This window comes from Oncorhynchus gorbuscha, linkage group LG11, assembly GCF_021184085.1.
Source record: "Oncorhynchus gorbuscha isolate QuinsamMale2020 ecotype Even-year linkage group LG11, OgorEven_v1.0, whole genome shotgun sequence".
In the NCBI taxonomy this organism is placed as follows: domain Eukaryota; kingdom Metazoa; phylum Chordata; class Actinopteri; order Salmoniformes; family Salmonidae; genus Oncorhynchus; species Oncorhynchus gorbuscha.
Window position 1 is genome coordinate 19,419,422 of NC_060183.1, and position 21,494 is coordinate 19,440,915.

A 21,494-nucleotide genomic window follows, 5' to 3' on the forward strand; every position below is an offset into this window, starting at 1 on the left:
AATGCTTCAGCCTGGCCCGGCCCCTCACTTCTCTCTCACTCCTGCAGGCCATATTCGGGTGCCCTCTCAATTTTTAAAAATAAAAAGCATTCTTTGTTGTGCTTCCCTGGGGTGTTTCCTCCTTAAACCCCATCCTCTCGTCCAGCCGCGGTTTGAAGTCTTCACTCCACCAACGTGCCAGATTGAGCCCCACTTGTCTATGCCAGACGGGGCCAAGCCTGAACCCCAATAACCCGGCCATCCAGACGGATGAAAAAAAAAGAGAGCACGTTATCAGACGGTCATCCCGAAGGTGCATTTGTGATTTGTTTGTCGGCTTCATTTTGATAATAGAGGGGTCTTAAAGCCAGAGGACCCCTGCTGAGGGGCCTTGCATCAGGTAAAGGGGAGGCTGGCTCAACAGAACCCCCCCCCCTTCCGTTTGATAATGGGGATGCGTTCAAGTCGGGGGAAGCAGAATGACATGCCTCTTAGCGATGCCTTTGATCAAGCACAAGAGAGGCATAATGGAGGCTTCATTTAATGAAACCTATCGGGTAAACAGACCATCTTCAAAGGTAGCTCCAAAGTTTGTCCCTCCACCGGGAGGCTTGGTCCACAGACGTCTGTGGAGTCAGTGCCTTCAGAAAGTATTCATACCCCTTGACTTATTCTACATTTTGTGTTACAGCATGAATTCAAAATGGATTCAATGGATTTCTTTCTCTCACAATACCCCATAATGACAGAGTGAACATGTTTTTAGAACTATCTCATTTATTTAAGTATTCACACCCCTGATTCAATACATGTCAGAATCACTTTTGACAGCGATTACAGCTGAGTGTCTTTCTGGGTAAATCTAAGAGCTTTCCACACCTGGATTGTTCAACATTTGCACACTATTATTTTCAAAATTCTTCAAGCTCTGTCAAATTGGTTGTTGATCATTGCTAGGAAACCATTTTCAGGTCTTGCCATAGATTTGAGTCTAAACTGTAACTCGGCCACTCAGGAATATTCACCATCTTCTTGGTAAGCAACTCCGGTGTATATTTGGCCTTGAGTTTTAAGTTATTATCCTGCTGAAAGGTGAATTCATCTCCCAGTGTCTGGTGGAAAGCAGACACAAATGGATTTTCCTCTAGAATTTTGCCTGTGCTTAGTTCCATTCTGTTTTCTTTGTTTGATATATATTTTTTATCCTGAAAAACTCCCTAGTCCTTAACGATTAGAAGCATACCCATAATATGATGCAGCCACCACTATGCTTGAAAATATAAGATTGCTACTCTGTAATGTTTTGTATTGGCTTTGCCTCAAACTTAAGTTTGTATTCAGGACAAAAAGTTCATTGATTTGACGTGTGTTTTTTTGCGGTTTGTTTTGGAAATGTTCTATTCTGTACAGGCTTCTTTCTTTTCACTCTGTCAATTAAGTTAGTATTGTGGAGTAACTACAATGTTGTCGATCCATCCTCAGTTTTCTCCTATCCAATAAACTGTTTTAATGTCACCATTGGCCTCGTGGTGAAATCCCTGAGTGTTTTCCTTCCTTCCTCTCTGACAACTGTGTTAGGAAGGATGCCTGTATCTTTGTAGTGACTGGGTGTATTGATACACCATCCAAAGTCGAATTAATAACTTCACCACGCTCAAAAGGATATTCAATGTCTGTTCGGTGCCCTACTTTGCCAGGCATTGGAAAACCTCTTTGGTTAAATCTGTGTTTGAAATTCACTGGCTGCAACACAACAAAATGTGGAAAAAGACAGGGGCTGTGAATACTTTCTGAAGGCACTGTAAATACACTCGGCGTCCGTTTTGGCTGTGATCAGACTGCATGGGCTATTGGTGACAACTGAGAGATGGGCATAATACATTTATAAACCTTTGTGTAGATATTTGAGTGTTTTCCCTTGAAAAGTGACTATGTTTTAAAATGACTCAGAAGTAGCCTTTAAACAGAGTAAATGCTTGACAATGCTTTAGTTTCAAGCTTTAGGTTTCAGAATATAAATTGAGAATATATAGCTTTTCTACCTTGGGGGATTTCAGTGGGCCAAAGTGTCCAACATGAATTTACTCGACGCTGTCTTCCCTCTTAGCTGACACCAGATGGCGATATTGTTCAAATAATTCGGGCCAAGTTGAGTTATCTGGTGGAGGTGATATTGATAAGCATGCATGTCGATCAGAAGAGCTTCTCCTGCTGAAAGAGCTGCTTCTTATCACTGTGCCCTCCTCTGACCTGGTCTCGTCTGTGAAACTTGGAGATGGAAGTAGTGAACAGTTTGTTGACATGCAGTTCCTAGACTCTTAGCTGTTCTTTGGACAGAACTGCGTGTTTGTCTGTCTGCTGGAGTATATTTTTCACCCCTTAGAAAATTGTCTCCAAACATCGTAAAATGTTATTTCCTAATCTAGGTAGATATTAGTTTTATCTACATTTTCCCACACATTGACTGTTATTCTTAGAATGTTAGTTCTTTCTATTCCGCTTTTAACCTCTTTTTATTTACAAAATATGCTTTTGATAAAGTTCATCTAGGTTAGACAACAGCTGTTAACAATTGCCAATTATAGAATGATTCACATTTTCCAACCTCAATTTCTGCAGGGTGCACAGTCAAGACCGTATCAATGGTATGAATACTGCTGCAAATGATATTTTGTCTGAATTTTCGAAAAGCATAAAAAACAAAAAAACAATGACTTGCCACAGATAAATTATAGTTCTTAATGAAGGACTATTTAATATCTATTGAAGGCTGTAATTCTGTTGACAGTGACAATAATGAAGACATTGGACATATACATAAAAAAAAAAAATGAATTCACTCAATTACAGTTGAAGTGGAAAGCCTACAATTCCTTCGCGGTGGATTTTAAAGTGAGGAGGCACAACGATAAGATCTGTTTTTCCTGCCTAGATTATGACACACAGAATGTAGGTGGATCGTGACAAACACCTTTAGACTGAATGGCTTCCAGTTTCTATCCAGGGAGATAATTAACACATTCCCAAAGCATTTATCGAGTCAACTAGCCTTGAAATATTGAACAGTTTATACACCTGATAGTCGGATGAATGGAATTAAGAGCTGCCTTCTGCACCAATCCCAAATGTGTAACAGCTTTTTCATATTTCCTAGTCTCTTAAGTGATTATTAATGACCTTTTTAAGTGGAAAAATCATTTAATAAATGCTTTCTGTCAGGGCAAATATTGAGTGCTGTAGCTATGCAATGAGCGCCTTGGACCCTTTAGTGTAGCCAATTGTGTAAAGGGGAAAATGCCTCAGATAAAACGCTCGACAAACTATGGCAACTTGGAAATGATTTGGCCTTGATCTAAAATGGATAAAAAAATTGGCAAATTCCTCCCTGTACTGTCCATTGTGTATCATTGAGCACAGTTCAAGACGCCTCGATAGGTCTGTCGACAGAATCGGAACTGCCTAAAGTCTCGCATAAGCAATAACTAACTTTATTTTGGTTCCAAACCCAGCTGCACTGAGCTGTTTCTCAACGGTCATTCATGATTGTTTGTTTTTATCAATTCACTTTTTTTTTAATTTTTAATACTTTTAAAATATGTGAATTTAGTCCGTTTATTCCATGTATAGGCTGAATAAAACTGGCTAATATCCTTTTTTTCTGAATGGGGGATACATTTAAACCTGTCCATGATACCTTCCATAGTGTGTGATTTTGAGATAATTCGTTCATGGTCAAGTCACGGTCATGGAGACTAAAACCTTTTGATACATAGTTCTCCTGAAGTTTTTGATGGGCTCAGTTGGGAATCTAAGGGAGGAAAAAACAGTCACAAGTTTTTGTAAGGACATTAATGGAATGTCCTGCTGCCCTTTCAAAGCGTCATCCAGAATTCTTCACTTTGAATGGAAGATGCTTCATAATTAGCGTATTTCATATAGGTTTGACGGGATATTCTACGAGGACTGTACTTAGCGCTGGTTATGGCACAGTGCCATTGTAATCCAGTTTGGAGGTTCTGTGTCATTTGCCCCCTATCCTCCATTACAGCGACTTCTACAAACAAAACATGACAGACCAACATTAGCTTGCTGTTAGACACTATAAATCTCCTTAAATTGTCTCGTCTGCGCTTGTCGCCATGAAACATTTGAGTCTTCGTTGTGTACCACTAAGGAGTTAATGCAGATGGTGGTTTATATGTTGGGTTGTTTAACAAGCCATCAATAGCGCCAAAGTCCAGTCTCGCACCCAGATTAAAAAGATCAGATTTCTTATGGAAGTCGCCCGGATTGAGGGGATTGTTTTCCCTCTTTCCTCTGAGCCCAATGCAGATTTAAGATGTAAACAAATCTATATATTTGTCTCAGCTTATGAATTCCGCCTTTTATTTTGAAGATGTTCCACACAGCAGCTCTTCCCCGAGCTTCTTGTGGATTGGCAGTTGAAAATACTTGTTGTGTTATTTTAGACACAAAGATGGGGCTTGCAGCCTCTAATGGATCAGCATCTATAGTCTCCCTGTTGGATGAGTGTGTTTATGGTTTAGATGTAATGTAAGGGTGGTGGTGGTGGAACGGGTGAAGGACTGAGTCACCAGAAGGAGAGAAGATGGTTCTCCTACCAGGAGACACAGGAACTGAAGCATAGAGTAATGGCAGTACAGTGTTCTCTGCCCGCGTGATAGTCAACCAATCACAGTGGTAAAATAAAACGATGTAAGTGATAGAAACATGTGTAATGAATCTGTTTTAATTTGTCAATGATGAGTGGGGTTCTTCTGTTCTGAGACGATCAATGGGTGGTATTTAACAAGAACATGCATTTCTAAATTCCCTTACAAATATTTGTAATGGTACGTATATTATGTGTGTGAATAGGACTGGTTGTTTGTTTATTCAACGACATGATCATTTCCTTTCACTTATCTTGTCGTGATCAGTACCTGGATTTGTCTGCCTGAAGTAAGGGCCTCGCAGGTCCTCTCTGTCCTCAGGGGCCTATGTGATTGATTGAGTGACTTGACTGAGAGGAGTCGGAAGATAGTGGGGGGGCAGAGACACGTGAATATAATAGCACCCTTCCCCCTCCTCCCAGTGCCCCCCCCCGCCTTGTTTCAGAGCCCAGAGCCTGTCCCACAAACCAGTGTAAACCAGAAGTGACATGTGACACCCGCACCCAAGTGATGCATTGACTGACAAGCGGGACCAGAATAGGTGACACTGATTTTTTTAAATTTGTCAGACTGGCTTAAGTATATAAAAGTCATGAAGTATTTATGAAATGCATTATGAATTCATCTAGTAGGCTTGTGTTTTTCCTGTCTTTTTTTGTTGTTGTTGGCTTACACCTTTTTAACAAAAACGAGCCGAAAGAGAGAGAGAGAACTTTGACATCCCCAGTTTTCCCTGACACTCAGTGGGTTTTCCCCAATTAGCTCAATGTGTTTACCCTGGGATGAAATTTGTAAATGGAAACAAAGTTTCCCCCTATCGAATTGCATTTCCCTTTCTCTGGCTTAAGTGCTTCTAAATGAGGAGCGTGCAAAAGAAAAACAAACAGCTTTTGTTCTTTGCGACCGACAATTGTTTAGTTTCTCGTCTGGTTCGGAAGCCTGCAGAGGAATCTTGCTGTGGCCTTGATCAGAATTACACTGGAGTGTAGAGTATGAATTAAGGATTTATTCATTTACCCCTGGCCTCTATCAGTGCATCAACTCACACCCCTATATCCATAGGGAATCACTGCATTCTCCACCTACCAACCACTATCTAATGCAGCAGTCAACATACATGGGTCAGGTATTGAAATCACTTAAACTGTGTATCTACTATGCATGTTAATGTGCCCTAAGACTAGCCCTGGCGAACGTAACGGCACATACTCTAGGGGTGAGTGTCTGACGTTGTCGATTTCCATGTGATAGAGGTGTACAAGACCCTCGTCGGCCCTCAATTGGCAGTTTCTCAAAGTTTGGACAACTGCTCTGAATTCCAACACAAAACCTGTACTCTCCCATGGAGCTGGTAAGTGTCTAGGAAAGTTCACAAGGGAACATGTTGGATTGGCTCTGCTGGAAGGTGCCTACGCACCTCCTCTGCATTAGGCACGAGGAGGTGTGGTGTATATGGCCAATATACCACAGCTCAAGGCTGTTCTTAGGCTCAACACGGAGTGCCTGGATACAGCCCGTAGCCCTGTTAAATTGACCATGTAACACAAACCCCCGAGGTGCCTTATTGCTATTATAAACTGGTTACCAGCATAATTAGAGCAGTTAAAATACATGTTTTGTCATGCCCGTGTTATACTGTCTGATATACCACGGCTGTCAGCCAATCGGCATTCAGGGCTCAAACCAGCCAGTTTATAAATAGATTTATAGCGTTAATGATGTGTCTAAGCCTCTATGCCTGATGCTCTGTTCTTATGGTAATGAGGGAGGCATTCAGTTCAGACAATGGTCACGTTACTCTGAAGAAAGGCGAGGGACAGGGGACGGTCGTCTTCTATGCATTTCCATAGACGAACGCAGTTGGACGGACACGCGCGCACACACATTTTGTCTACAACAATATATTATGGGTCCATATCGCTTCCTTTGTCTAGCTTTCAACACTTTTAGATAACACTCTGAGAATAGACATCAAACAAAGATGAATCATAAATCGAGGTCAAAAGAGAACCCTCTCCAAAGCGGAGAAAGGGTTAAAAGTGAAGGTCTTCTTAAAAAAAATATATATAAAAAAAGAGACATTTGCGCGAAAAAAAAATAGAAAGTTATTCTCAGTGGAGGGTTCAGTGAACCATATGTAGCTAGCCACAGGCTAATGGGCCGCTTGGTCCCTAGCTCGCCAGGTATCCCGCACCGTACGCCTCCCCCAACCACATGCACTACCTCATCACCCCCCGCGTGCCGAAATCCCTCCTCCATTTCCCTCTAATCTCACCTTTTTCTCTGGCGCTGACCTGAGGAGGCCCCCTTTATTCCCCACTGCACGCCAGAAGCCAGCGTTGTGATCCGAGCGGGCCCCGCTCTGGTTCCTCTCGCCCGGCTGCCTCCCCGACGGCTCTCCTCTATTGATTTCTGCACCGCTGTCTGTGTGTTTGCACCGCCGATGCTCGGGCCCCGGCTTTTCTCTCCCCTCATACAGCCTGGGATTCATGCACTGGGAGAAGGAGAGAGAGAGAATGGGGAAAAATAAATGGAGAGAGAGCGAGAGGAAACCAGGCCTTTGATTTTTCATTAGAACTGCTTCCATATTTTAATATTGGGTTTAATCGGCCCTCATGCCTTAAAGAAATAACCATTTGAGACGGTTCCTCCGGCCAGCAAAAAGTATATGGAGATTCTTCAATCAAATCCCCTGGAATTCGCTCTTTTGTCTAGAGTTCAGTTGAGATCCTTTCTCTCCTCTCTCGCTCGCCCACTTGCTTTGCGGTTACAGTCGTTAGGCTTATTGACAGATCTCGGCTCTATTTAACAATAGAAACGACTTTGACAGGGAAGTCTAGCACACGTATTACAGTCGTGGAAGAAGGAACCATCCCCATCATAACAATGTACTGTTAAAGAAAGGCTATCCCCTGAGATCACATTTGCACAGTGCAATATGTAATGATCTGTAACATTATGTAATACTATGTTCTATCAATATTGTATCATTATGCTGGGTTAAGTATAGATAATTTATTTAATCAATACATTTCGACGTTAAGTGTGATTTTTTTTGACCAATTTTTCTTTACATGTCGATTGTGTTAGTGTTTATGGACACACTATTATTTATTGCTGAGATGACATGAAGGCCCTTTGAGTGTACGTTGTCATATGGGGCAAATCCTCCACCGCCAGCCCAGTTTAAATGTGTTCTAGTTCCACTATTGTCTTGTTTTCCTTGATAATTTGAGATTGTGTCTTTTTTCTATTGGAGCTCATTTGAGACTCCTTTAGTCTTTTATAGCTGTGAAACATAATGCCTTGTCTGTGTTCAAGACACAAAAGCACCAACCTGTGCGTTAATGAGAGGCTCCATGCTGGTTTCTAAGGCTTGGCTTCCCCACTACTGTTGGAGTCATATTAAGAGGAGAACACACACACACACACACAGGCCAGTGAACACACACACACACAAACACGCGCCCATGCCCGTACAGACAAAGGAGATTTTTCTCTCACACACACGCGTACAGACAAAGGAGATTTTTCACACACACACACACACACACACACACACACACACACACACACACACACACACACACACACACACACACACACACACACACACACACACACACACACACACACACACACACACACACACACACACACACACACACACACACACGGCCCTTTATTCCACATAAACACTCACAAGTACACAGTCTCTGATGATAGACAAGAGTAGTGGATTTGATGACACTAAAGAGCAGAAACAAAACAAAGGCACAGAAAACCCCTCCATCACAATTGTCGCCGCTTTCCTTTATCTGATGATATATCTAACACACAAAAAAGAAGCACTTAGTTAATTGAACAACCTCTGCCAATTTGTTTGTCTTAAAAGAGTGGAGGAGATGTGAAAACAACAGTTGTGCGTGTGTGTGTGTGTGTGTGTGTGTGTGTGTGTGTGTGTGTGTGAGAGCTGTTCTTTGTGCCAGTGAAGTGTGTTAACCCCCTGCCAGGATGAGATGCGTTATCGATGCTGCTGTTGTGCCTGCTTAAAGGGCTCAGCTTCCTTTTAACGCCACACTCCACCACCTCTGCCCCCACTGCTGGGGAAACTAGAAAAGAACTACTGTCACCGGTCCACAACATCACCTGGGAGCATATCATAGGGACACAGTGATAGGAACTAGGAAGTGATGTCGTGTTTCAGTTTTTGTGCACTTGTTTTGTCCATTTTCGTAGCCATGATTTATTCATGTTTTAATAGGATATTAATGACAGTACTGTAAAAAATAATTTAGGGTTATTATTAAATATATTTTTGAGTAAAACTACTTTTAAGATTGTGTGAAATGTTTTATTCCAAGCCACTTCCTCTTCAACAGGATGTGGACCTGATTAGTAGCAAATGAAAGGTTAAATGCCAATTTGAAGCTGAGTCGTGACAAAAGTGTCATTAATTTAAAAAAATATATAAACAAAAAATGGCCAGCCGCTCTCCTACTGGTGAGAAAGATGTAATGAAGCACGCTTTTGTAAATTAAATATCGTTAATTACTCTTCACGCCATGCCACCAGCCGTGTGCTCGGGGTGACAATAAAGAGGGGGAAAAGCGTCTGCAGAGTAACTTCAGGGCCCCTCATTACACTCTTCCTCTGGGTATTTTTACGCCTTTTATATCCCATCTAATGAACTGTTTACATTTTTCAGCTTTCCAGGCACCACAATTATTTGCACGACCCTGCGTCGCTTGTGGCAACAGGCATAGAGAGGGGAGGGCATTTGGGAGGCCCAAAAAAAACCTGTTACAATAAAGATCAGTTTATTTGCTTTTAAATTATTCTGATTTAGTTTTAAAAGGAGAACTTTGTAGACATTTTTTAAAAGTGACTAATGTCCATTGGGTCTATAAAGGAAGGGTGTTTAAATTATTGTCTACTGCCTGTTTATGTTGGTTGTTTGTGATTTTGTTTATTCAGAATGATTGTTTTCCCCTTTCTACTTAAAATGAATGATATATTCGTAAATATCTAGACATTCGTGCATGTACCTAAAGACACCATGTTCATATTTTTTTCATAATTGCATGAATATAATTTCTAGCTTGTGTTTTTCTTGATTAGCATATTTCACAGTACTAGGAGTTATTATGCATATATAGTTACGTTTTGATGGGTTGAAGAAACGCTTCTCGCGTCGACGTCAAGAGGTGAGACACGTGTGTTTCTGACAGAACACCAGTACATCCGTCTCACACTTGACGAGCCGTGTAGAGTTTAAAGGCAGACGGAACACTTTGCATAAAGTTAAGATGGATCTTTGTACTTTTTTTTTTTTTTTCGCTTCCGGCAACAGAAGCAAATTCTCACCCAAAGATTAGAAAAAGTGACAAAAGAAAAACCGTTCAAAAGGATTCAAAAAAAGATCTCATCTCTTCTTTTCTCTGTGGCAATAAGGTATCTTATGGAAGTGCTCCTCCTCGCCTGTTCATGTTGTTTTAGACATTTTAATCTTCAACACGCATAAACTAGAATGAGGGACTTTCAATCAACATATTGTCTTTCTCAACTTATTTTTGTCTTTATTATTTCAATACATATATTTAGAACGTTTTTTGGGAACAACCCTAGTTATTACAGATTCTGATCTATCCTGATCAAATATAAAGATCTTCATTACATTATTCTCACTAGTGGAATATAAGCCAGATATATAACACAATATTATCAAATGAAGACTATATCCATTTATTTTAATTTTAATTTAAATTTTGCAAAACACCCCAACCGGTAATCAAAGTCTATCAATGGGTGAGGGAGTCAATATTGCACAGCTGCTCTTGTTTGACATCAAATGAACAGGGAATAATCACTCTAAGGGTTATGGTTTGTTTTCCAGAGGGGGAATTCAAAACCACAAGTAAATGGGTAGGGAGCAGCAACAATCTCTGGTTCAGTAGCATTCTGAGTTCTTTTTATTTTCATGTTTCATTTGCGTTGCGTTCACCGCGGAAGCTGTTGATACTCTCGGTGGCAACAAACAGCCATTTGGAAATGCCCCCAAAACTGTGCGGGTTTGAAGAAGACATCAGTCTCTGCGTACTAAAATCAAGCCTTCTCCCAGGCATCTCGTCTCAATTACTAGCAACCCGTCATTCCCCTAAGTTACACTGCGGCTCTTTAAGATGACGCTCCACTAAAATGACACATGTGGGTGTTATCCCGGCAGAACACGACTCTACGCTGTGTACCCGGTTGATGTTTTATTGTCTTTGTACTCGCACTAACAACTGAAAAAACCCATACCGTAACTTTGTCACAACCTGTAACCTGTCAATTCTTAAGAATGGGTTAATTATACCACCGGTTAAAAGTAGATGTAATCCTATCCAAAATCTCTTAATGATGTGTCTGATTTAGTTTGATCAATAATAGATTGTTCACGACACATAAATTATACAATAGATACTTAAGTGTTTTAGCATGATGTAAATGATGAACATTGTATCATTCTGATTGTGAAGGCATTCCATTGTGTTTGTGCGTATGCTATGCCGGTGCTGTGTTTTTGATTTGGTCACAGTAATATCCGCTCTTCCCCGCAGTCATTGCTTTGGCGGTTCACGCAGGTCCCCGTGGCTCAGTTGATGCCTTTAGAGACTGTGTTTGTTTGGCTGCTTCTCTTTATCAAATGTATTTTATATATATTTATTTATTTATTTATTTATTTCTTCGCTTGTCACCCTGGTCAGTCATATTCCCAGACATATCAGTAATTATTCCTCAGGCTGTGGCCCTCACTGTCACAATAGGAAGACAAATCACTTTCCTGATGGTCTGTTGGTGGCTGTCCACTCACTGGTCAAGTTTACTAGGAAAAAAAACAACAACGTGGTTTCAAATATATTTATATATTTTTCTGTACTTTATTTATTTATTCCCCCCCCTATTTTTTTATTGAACCTTTTTATTTAACAAGGCAAATCAATTATTTCAATGAATGGTAATAGACATATTTCTTTGATAAAACATACTGTAGCACTGTTGGACATGTACATTAGAAACCTCATTGAACTTCTAAATACAAATTCTAAAAAGGAAATGGACGAAATAAATGGGAAAATTCTTGTACATGTGGTGAAAGCAGGAGTCCCCAAAGATCTTATGTACGGATATGTTATTTTCAGCACAATATTTCCTAGTGTATTTGATTTTGCTCTCCTCCCACGGCCCACATAGAACTCCTGTCAGGGCGTTCTGAGAAGGAGGCTTTAGTTAACAGTCTCTCTTTCTGCTGGTGTGCATTTAGTTGGAGGGCATTTGAAGAGGGTGCGTTTTTCTTTTAGTGTCTGTAAACAAGCGCTTCACAGCGCCTGGTCCTTCAGCGTCGGAGGTGGCACACACTGAAGAGTGCGTGTGGAAATGTGCGTGTCGGGAATGTTTGTCTTTTTTGGACATGGCGTTCCTCCCCCACCCCTTCTGAAGGGGTGCAAGGGGAGAGCGAGAGGGAGCTCAAATCTGATGGAACGCCGATGGGTGATGAATTATTCCCTGTCTAAGTCCCAGCATCTGCCTTATCACAGAGCCTGCCACTGCACTGTGCTGACAGCAGTGGCAGCCCCCAGAAAAGATTTAGCGCTGACAAGTGATACTTTCCTTATACGTCTCCCGGCCCCTGCCCCAGTGCCGTGGTTGGTTTTATTCTTCGGATTGTGTTGATTTAAGTGTGGAAAGGGGGGCATCTCTACAATTTCAGTGGTACAAGATCACCTCCACGCACACAAACACACACACTGCAGGTGCATGTGCTTTTTTGACATTCTGGTCCATTAGGGGGCTCTCGTGCTTAAGAAATACCTGTTATGTTTTTCCAAGAAAACTCCACTAAGGCTTATTTTTTTCTCCTCTGTTTTCTCTTTCTGTCTTCCTCCTCCCCTTGCAGAAAAGGTCACGTATCGCCTACAGTGATGAGGTGCGGAACGAGCTCCTGGGGGAAGACGCTGGCTCATCTGAGAGTCAGGTAAGGTGCTAATCAGTCCCGCCAGTCCCTAGTATGGGTGGCTGGTCCCCGGGTGAGGAAGGGTCAATGCCTCACGGGGCCTCTCCCAGGGCCACCAGGGCCACTGCAGCATTGGCAACAAGTGATGTGGAAGGAACACTGTTTAATGCAAAGCTGCCCAGGGTCTGAATGGGCTCCAGGCCTGGGCCCAGCGTCTGGGCAGCGCCAGATTGCTGCCCCCCCCCCCACACACACACAGCTGTTCTCCAGCCGTCTGTGTACTTATCCTCTAAAAAGATCCTCCGCACGCACACACACTCACCTTTAAACACAATTGTGGTAACCACACAGCACGGACAATCCGAATAAATAGGATTCCCAGGTTCAGTGTTTGTTTATAAGCATTAGTGTCAAAAAGTCACTGAAATGTTTGCTATTTTACTGACTACTTGTCGCTATACAACCTTTGTTCAGTAATATTGAAAATACAGTTTGATGAAAGATCGTAATTCTGTAGTTGAAAATATAATACAATTAATGAGAAGATGTATTTTGAATTTTGTAATGAACATTGAAATGTTATTGATGTTTTATCACAACTATGATTAAGTTTGGTTTATAAACAACAGATAAAAAGCTAATTAGCCATATTCCTTCCATTGTCCCAAAATGCTAAGACAATGCAGTGAACATGGGAAATGAACAATCCCTTCAAAGACCGTATTGATTCATTCATATTGAATATGAGAAAGGAGAGAACAAGCATCTGAAATACTGATCTTAATTGCCCAAAATATGCCACATGTTCTTCAGACTTGTGTTTGGAATTATGTCTGAAGTGCTCTATCAAAAAAGCAGGCCATCAACAGCTACGCAAACCATCTTTTCAACACTTGACACATTGCCTAACGCTTACCTGCACAGCTGCACCTCACAGCACTGACCAGTGTGTTTTCTTGACTAATCCTATATTATCTCGTCAACTTTGCAATAGTTGCTGTGTGTCTCAGTCATACACATAAACAGAGGGAGAAATGCATACAAAGTACTGAGGGACTAAACATGCAAGTGTAAGTACAGTTGGATGATCTGAGCAGAGATAAATAGAGTACGGGTTATTAGTTGCGTTCTTATTACCATTTTAGTGATGACCTGTGTACTGCACATCTTACACGCATACCGTATGTATCGCCATCCCATATTATACATTCATATGCGTGTTCCCTGCAAATTAGTGAGATGCGTAAAGTGACTCTGACATTTTATACAGAAGTCGGAAGTGGATTTGCTGCCAGAACTGTCACATTCAAGACAGTGATGGTTCCTATCAAAATCTTTTCAAAGGAAAAAGGGAGAATAATACGACCCTTTCATTAAATACAATTGATGATGAACCCCATTATTTAAATAATTATTCATAGACCTAAGAATATTTATCATAGGAAAATAATTTGTTTAAAGAATGGAAACACGCCGACCGATGAGTTAATCTGGAAGTGCAATTTAAGATGCATGCATTTTAAGATGTTTTCAGTCTTATGCTGCTCTGTTTAACAATTATATTATTCTTTTAAATATACATGTTTAAGGTAATTGAATTTGTCCAGCATTCAAGCACTTGAAAAATTCAGATTTATTTGTAGAGGCTGACGTGTCAAGAGAACTTTAAGGTCTACAGAATGTTTGTTGTAGTTTTAATTTCTCATTCACCTTCCATTTTTCTCAAGTGATTCAATATCCCCAAGACAAGGACGACCGGAAAGCAAGGGGAGACAAATTGTCCTTGAACCAGTGAAAAAAAGTCCACATCGCGTTACACGTTATACATGTATATAAGCAAATGAAAATTGAATAGAAAGTACAAGTTATTCCAAAATAAATGGCAGGTTGGCGTTTTTATTATCATTAATCTTGACCTGGAGGCAGCTCTGCAGAGTGGTCACTAGCTAGCACAGCCACAAAGTAATAATATCATTATTTTAAACCTAACCCCTAACATTTTTACGTGTCATATTTATTTTGATCTTGACTAACTCCTCTGAACCCGGCCAATGACAAGCATCCTCATAACATGATGCTGCCGTCACACTAGTTGAAAATAGAGGTTTCTCTGTTGTTTTGTATTGCATTTGACCCAACCCTGTAGTTTTTAATTTAGGCCAAAAAGTATATTTATTTGCTGTATTATAGGGTTTTATTTTTCTGCGGGACAATTACACAAATATGTATGTTAAAGATACACCAGAATGGCTTTCCAAGAGGGGCTGGGTGTCCCTGAGTGGTCTAGTCTCAGACCTGACTTAAATCTGCTTTTGAAAAATCAGAGACGAGGTTTAAATATTGTTGTCCGTCAATGATCCTCACCCAAAATGTACTGAGCCTGAGCAATTTTGAAAACAACAATGGATATACTGTATCTTGCCCTAAGAGTTGTGCAAATAATCTTAATGAAAAGGTTACAAAAGGATGACTGCCAAAGGTGCTTCCACAAAGTATTAATTCAGGGGGGTGATATTTCAGTTTTTTTAATGTTTTGTTAATTTCGGAAAATGTTCTATAACTTTCTTTCACTTTGGACATGTGGAGTAGGTTGTGTAGATTTAAAATTTTAAGGCAGCAAAATGTGAAACAAAGTTGAAGGCTGTGTAAAATTTCTATCGGCCTTCAGTAGTTGCTTCAGAACCTTAAATGCTCAAAGCATAACATTTGTACTTTATAAGTTGAGTCGATCAGAATTGTAATGTTTTTACATTGTAAAACAAAATCATTTTTCTCACACACACACCTACATATTTTTTTAAATGAAAATATTTATCTCATTTCTAATTTAAAAACTTCTGGAGATAACACACGACTTGGTCTTGCTGTGAGTGGAGTGCTCGGAACTTCAGTTAATTTTTTTCATTGAACGAGGCGGGAGCGAAAGAGAGGATGGGGAAAAGATGGAGGAGCTGGGGCAAGTCGGTCAATTTAATTCCTGACGATCTGAAAGAGGTCAGGATCATTTCATATAGCCCTGGCTGAGCAGATCATTACCAGTCGCAAATCTGTTCGTTACATGGCAAGGTTTTCTAGCTAAGTACATAGGGAGCTGTCATAAGTTGTAAAAATGACGTGTTGGCCCTGCGATAATGGCTAAAGGACGATTTAATAGAGTTCGGCATTTATTCGTTATCTGTACGCGGGCAGAGACCAAAATGGCGTTATCACACTTTTTTTTTTAATAACGTGGTAGTCTACCGTTGCACATTCCCCCCCCCATTCTTTCTCACTCGGCATGCAATTCACACACTCCGAGACACACACACACACGGTCTACCCCACACACAGTAGCTAGCGCACACACATTTTTCGCACATGAACACTCTACGGAATAGTTTCGATTTCAGTCACAGCAGAAGGCTTGGCCACGAGATTGCGCTGGTTTGAGCCGGCATGGACCAGATTTTACAGGCTACAAAGGAAGCAGATTACCACTTGTATCGAATTCCGTATTGAATGAAAAAAATCTTTGTTTGAAAAATCTGCTGATTATCATAACAGAAAAATTGCTGCAGTGCAATTTTGAATACTGGCTGGCATTAAAAAGAAATGAGGAAAGGCATTCACGGAGGCGTAATTATAACATTTACAATGTTCTGTGTTTACCACTTTCTCTGGAGCAAAGCTAGCGTTGTGGGTACTTTTTAAAAGAATGTATGCCAAAGAAAAATACATCTATATGGAGAAAAAAAGGGAATGCCAAGCACAAAACCCCTCATATAGTTTCAGCAAATCCTCCACGAGGACTTCCAATCGGCCAAGCAGCACAAATAAGATAGAACAACTTTTGTTTGGTCCTCCATTGAATTGGAAGGCAGGGCTGCGGCGTGTGATCGGCGGCGGCTCGGGTTGGCCTGTTCAAATCCTAAATAGCCACATGTGTAGTTTTAAACTTTGGCCCCCTCAATAAGGCATTCAACGCAGGCGGTTGTGACCTTCGAAATAATGGACAGTTTCCAGGCTGCAAAGTGGCCCTTTTTCTCACCGAAAGAAAGAGGGAAGAAAATCGTATTTCTTTGTAACATTTGTTAGCCTGTCTGTTGCTGCCGAGTTCCCCAAGGCAAGATCTCTCTAAAAATGCAACTCACAGCACACACAAATAAAGCTTTTTTACTTTTAGGTATATTTCATTTAACTCTTTTTATTTCATTCTGTCACTCGAGGGTTTCTATATCGCTTGATAGTGGTGCAGTGCTACATTTATTTCTCTGACCTTTTTTTGAATTGTTCTTCAGATTTGCCCTTCCATGGTATTTAACTTTTTTAAACTCAGAATTACGATATTTAATGATTATATATAAAATACATATTTGTAATTGGAAATCTTTTTATAATTCAATCGGGGAAAGCTTACTAAAAGTATATACGTTTCTAAACATCAATCAGACATGTAAAAAAAAAAAAAAAATCCACCCTAATTCAAAGCATAATATTTATTTTGTATATTTAAAGAAATTCACTATTTTTAAGGTTAATTGTCTACAAATAACCATATTATAGATTTTTTTTACTGAACAGTGACAATAATATTGATGGTGCCACTCCAGATATGACTGTTTAATTTTCTCACTCTCTCAAATGTTAATAGCCATCCGTCAGAGTACAACGTTACACTGACGTAATTGTGCTTACATTTCTCATCAATGTTTGCCGACTGGGTGGCTGCTTCCTTGTTAACTCTTCGGTGTGAGTGCCTTTGAGAGGAGGCTGTTATTCTTGACGACTGTGGCCACGACAACCAATAGTTTAACATCAATCCTACCACCAAAGCTTTTTCTTTCTTCTCAACCGTCAAGTTCATCATTTCTGATCCAAGTCCTCCTACCTCTTTTGTGATATCATAGCAAATGATTTCAAACTAGCAAAATTCAAAATGACCACCACATACAAAGTGAGATGAGAGGAAAGTCATGTATCCCTGAGCCTCCCTTCAGATCTGCTAACCTTTAATCTCACCCAAGAAATGGAGATTGAAAAGAAAATCACCTGCAACGGCTAACAAATTAAGAAACTTGTCCTTCCCCTCCTCTACTAAATCATGTTGCGTTCACATGATAAGCCCCCTCTTCATGACGTTCCCCGACATGAAGAGCAGGTTGTGGAAAGCGTCCTTTTTTAGTTGTGATAAAACTCTAATTGAATTGTTGCTGTCCTCCAATGTCTCTCTCTCTCTCTTACATATCGAAAGTATCTTCTATTTACCTATTTCTATTTGACATTCTCTGTCATCAAAAATGAATAACTAATGCAAAGATTCATTTTTCATGTCCCCCCCCGGTAACGGTTGTCCTGATAATAAACTCCACCGTTATGTATGTATGTATGTGTGTGTGTGTGTGTGTGTGTGTGTGTGTGTGTGTGTGTGTGTGTGTGTGTGTGTGTGTGTGTGTGTGTGTGTGTGTGTGTGTATGTACAGTGTATGTTTAACACAGGTGCCCTCACACGGGTATCCATACATAATCCACGCAGCAGGCGTCTGTACTGAGGTACATGAAATATTGACAATATGTCACCATTGATGGACACATTGCCAACAATGGAATGGTTCTACATTTGTACAATGTAGAATAAAATAGGCATATCTCAATACGTTTTGTATTATCTCCCTGGGATCCTGCATCGGGATATATAGATAGATGTATATATTATTCCCTCATTTAAACTTCTATGCACACTGTACTCAAACTGTATTTTCCTACTGTACAGAGTGGGATCTAGAATGTCTGTGCCGTAAGTCCTGTGACTTCCTCGACGATGCTAGTTTTAGACACTGCGAGGCGAGCAATCCATTCCCTCTCGTTGTCTCATGTGACAGCGAGAGAACGTGATCTTAGCTCGTTCTGAAAAGTCTGCGCGAGTCTCGCGTTGAGCGTCGTTTAATGTGCTTGTCTGTGATTTCCAAACGCTGAACATGCAAGCCGATAAATCGTCAAGGTTAATTCTTTACCCGGCCGCATGATCTGCTTCCTGCCATGTCTTTCCTTTTTATCTTCCCCTCCCTCTCTCTTTCTCTCCCTCTCTCTCTCTGCTTTCACGTGGCAGTTGATCAAGTTACGTGAAGAGGTAAGTTCCTCTATGGCTATCCTGTTTTTTTTATTCCTTTCCCATCTGAATATCTTTATGCCCTCATCTCTGCAGCCTAAAGGCCAAGGCTGTTTTCTGAGGTTCTTATGAGCCTCTGTATAAATTCAATTAAATGTATTTTCTGTACAAGCCTGAAAAGGTATTATTTCTGATAGTACACTCTTTACAAAGCACATATTGATAAAAAGGCAGGGATAAAGGACGCTGCTGAAGGGTTAAACCCCAGAAGGCCCGCCCACTATTTCACCAGATAACTCTCCACGTCTTTATGCTCAGCAATCATGGCTGCTCAATATCACCCGGAATTAGGGAATTCTGCGTTTTTCCCTTAAATAGCACTTACTGTAAGCCTTGTGTAGTCGGGATGTAGTAGTAATGCTATAGTTGTTGTAGTTTTTGTATTTGTTATTGTAAAAAGATGGAGTGATCGGTTATCAGTATAATTATGATATTTTATATAGGGAATATTTCAATGTAATCGATGAATACATTCTGGATTGGTTCTTTTTTAAATTTTAAATGATCACTTCATCAAAGGAAAGCGAAGTTCATGTACTGTAGCAATACGACACTTTGAAACATCTTTGAAGGCTGAAAATAATCTTTGCTCAGGTTTCTATTCTCCATCTTTTTGTGTTTCTATTGGCTTGTACAGTAACATGTCTTTGTTGCGTTTGTGATATGGCTTTGTGTCAAATGTTGCCTGAGGAAGCTTTTATGTAATGTCGTCATAGGGGGGGATCTCCTATCTGCTATCCTCGCACAGCAATCTAGCACCATCAGCCCGCCACTATCTTGATGCGACCCCTCCCCCCCACCGTTACATCACCGCCATGCTACACCTTTCCCCATAGAATACTGGTGAATAGACACAATGCTTGGTTTTTATATTAAAAGACTGACAGTAGAGGGCTTGGATTGTCTCTTCTGGTCTGAACACATGGAAACATGGGCTGGGAGGGGGAGCATGGCTGGTGGCCACGGGCTGGCTGAGAGCTGGTGGAAAAACCCACGTGCTGACATGAGATGTAATGTAACCTGATTTGGAGTTCAATTGTGGCCTGGATTAAAAAAGTTTTCTTCTGGTCTTTGTTTATTAGCAATTTTGCTCTGCATGAACCTGCTGGAGTAAAATTCTCATCACTCATTCCGTTAACTGACCAGGTTCCCCTCCTTCAATTGCCGTTCAGAATGACTAACAGGACACAATTGTCAACAGGAATATCTGTTGATATATCCATTGTAACTTTGGAGGCACTAAGTTATTTAGAGGCACTTAGACAAACACAAATATACATTTAAAGATGAATCGGCCATGCTTGAGCAAATCTGTTTGGAGCATCTCTTTAGGCAACATGAGACTTACTTTTCATCTCTGTGTGTGGATGTGTGCATGTATTTTGTAAGGTCGTCTGAATGTGTATATGCAGGGTTCTTAGTGTTAGCCAATGTTTTTGTTGTGTTTCCTGGAGCTGAGCGATACTATTTCCTATCGACGCCACCCTCCATTCACGTCCATTCAGAACGCTGTTCTCTCCAGACTTCTTATTGTCCTCTTTCCTCCACCTTGCCACACTGCATGCCTCAGGTCAGGTGAAACCTTTCGTTGCCTCGCCTGTCTTCCCCTGTGCAACGCACCACTCTTTAATTATATCACCACTCTTCACGATATCAAAAATTCTTATCTACCCCCCTTTCTTCCCATTCTTCCTGCATTTGAATCAAAGGCTGGCACAGCTTATTCACACTTAAGCCCCCCCCCTTAAAAAAAAAACTATACTTTTTCCTCAGCTGGAAAACATGTTTAAATATTTAGCACCCATATTCACAGCTGTTTGACACTTCTAATTCCTCATCTTACAAGTCCCAAACAAAACCGCGGCGAAGATCACACAGCCCGTCTGAATCACAGCTGTCATCATTATTCACTTTGACCCCCCCCCCCTTATTGAAGTAATAAGGAATCATCGTAACTTTTGGAAATGGTGATGGTTACCGTCGTTGTTTGATATTGAATAAAGGCAGCAGAAAAAGGGAAGGAAGAGATTTTTTTACGCTGCAGATGCATTGTTCTGCTGCTGCCAAAGACCCCCCCACACACACACACACACGCACACACAAATACATCTAATTTGTATAGTTCCTAAGAACGTCTTTGTTGCAAATTTAGATGTCAGATAAAGACATACGTGGAAATGGGGAAGGGGTGCGCACCAATGCAGTCGCGGACGCACAATATGTGTTGTTCTTACATTGTTTTGTGTTTAGCTGTATGTGAAGAAGATTCATTTAGATAACATGCCATTATCATTTTCTCCTGGAGGTGTATGGCAGGTATTATTATGGGCCTGTGTTTGTGTGTTTATTCTTATGATATTTTGGTGACTCTGCTCCTCTGACAGCCACAGGGGTCAAGGCTTGATATATGCCATTTAGCAGATGCTTTTATCCAAAGCCACTTCTAGTCGTGTGTGTGTGTGTGTGTGTGTGTGTGTGTGTGTGTGTGTGTGTGTGTGTGTTGTGTGTGTGTGTGTGTGTGTGTGTGTGTGTGTGTGTGTGAGCCCCGTGCTCTACACAGTTGTAGCTCACCAGGAGTGGCTAGCAACTCCCTCTTATTTAAATGGTTAGCAGGGAAGATGCTCAAACTGACTGGGTGTCTTAGGGAAATGCACCATTGTGTTTCTGGAGGGTGTAGTTCTGCACTGATTCCATCCTCTTGT

At 40.8% G+C, this 21,494-nt stretch overlaps 1 protein-coding gene across 4 annotated transcripts in view; it reads left to right on the forward strand.

Moving 5' to 3' along the window:
* The window catches only part of vti1a (vesicle transport through interaction with t-SNAREs 1A), a 192,052-nt gene that overhangs the window by 15,522 nt on the left and 155,036 nt on the right, over positions 1 to 21,494 (forward strand). For 2 of the 4 annotated variants that reach the window (XM_046368786.1, XM_046368783.1), the window contains exons 4-5: positions 12,592 to 12,669; positions 18,733 to 18,753. In XM_046368786.1, the coding sequence (XP_046224742.1) occupies positions 12,592 to 12,669; positions 18,733 to 18,753 (99 nt within the window). The remainder of the gene's footprint in view (positions 1 to 12,591; positions 12,670 to 18,732; positions 18,754 to 21,494) is intronic. The other 2 variants (XM_046368785.1, XM_046368787.1) reach the window with 1 other exon arrangement.